The sequence below is a fragment of the Eimeria mitis genome, genomic scaffold, assembly GCF_000499745.2.
Source record: "Eimeria mitis Houghton genomic scaffold, Emh_scaff319, whole genome shotgun sequence".
Lineage (NCBI taxonomy): Eukaryota > Apicomplexa > Conoidasida > Eucoccidiorida > Eimeriidae > Eimeria > Eimeria mitis.
The window spans coordinates 5,250-5,772 of NW_013571532.1; the positions used below are offsets into that span (position 1 = coordinate 5,250).

Below are 523 nucleotides of genomic sequence, written 5' to 3' on the forward strand. Positions count from 1 at the left end.
CTAGTGCTGCTGCTGATGATAATGCTGATGATGATAGTGGTTATTTGTCTCTTTTTTTCGTTTCTGCTGCTGCTGCTGTTGCTGCTGCTGTTGCTGCTGCTACACGTGCCCCTGCCGTTGTTGCTGCTGCTGCTGTTGCTGCTGCAACACGCACAGCTCGTATTGCTGCTGCTGCTGCTGCTGCTGCTGCTGCTGGTTGTCGATATATGTATAATAAAATAAAATAAACTAAAATAAAACAAAATAAAACAAAATAAAACAAAAACAAAACAAAACAAAACAAAAAACAAAACAAAAAAAAACAAAAAAAACAAAACAAAATAAAATAAAATATTATTGTTTTTTTTTATAGATGCGTCAACAGTTTGTGGTTTTGGCGGCAGCCTGTTCGGGTGTACGTACACTCCATCAACTGGAAAAGATGCATCGTAGAAGCACAGGACCAGTAAGCTCCTGCTGCTGCTGCTGCTGCTGCTGCTCCTGCTGCTGCTGCTGCTGCTGCTGCTGCTGGTGCTGCTGCTGG

General features: G+C 42.4%; 1 protein-coding gene across 1 annotated transcript in view; it reads left to right on the forward strand.

Annotated features, from left to right (window-relative positions):
• EMH_0007700 (uncharacterized protein) overlaps window positions 1-523 on the forward strand; it is a gene marked incomplete at both ends in the record, with an annotated part of 7,653 nt that overhangs the window by 2,416 nt on the left and 4,714 nt on the right. Inside the window, one exon of the mRNA XM_013498110.1 lies at window positions 384-445. Within this exon, the coding sequence (XP_013353564.1) occupies window positions 384-445 (62 nt within the window). The remainder of the gene's footprint in view (window positions 1-383; window positions 446-523) is intronic.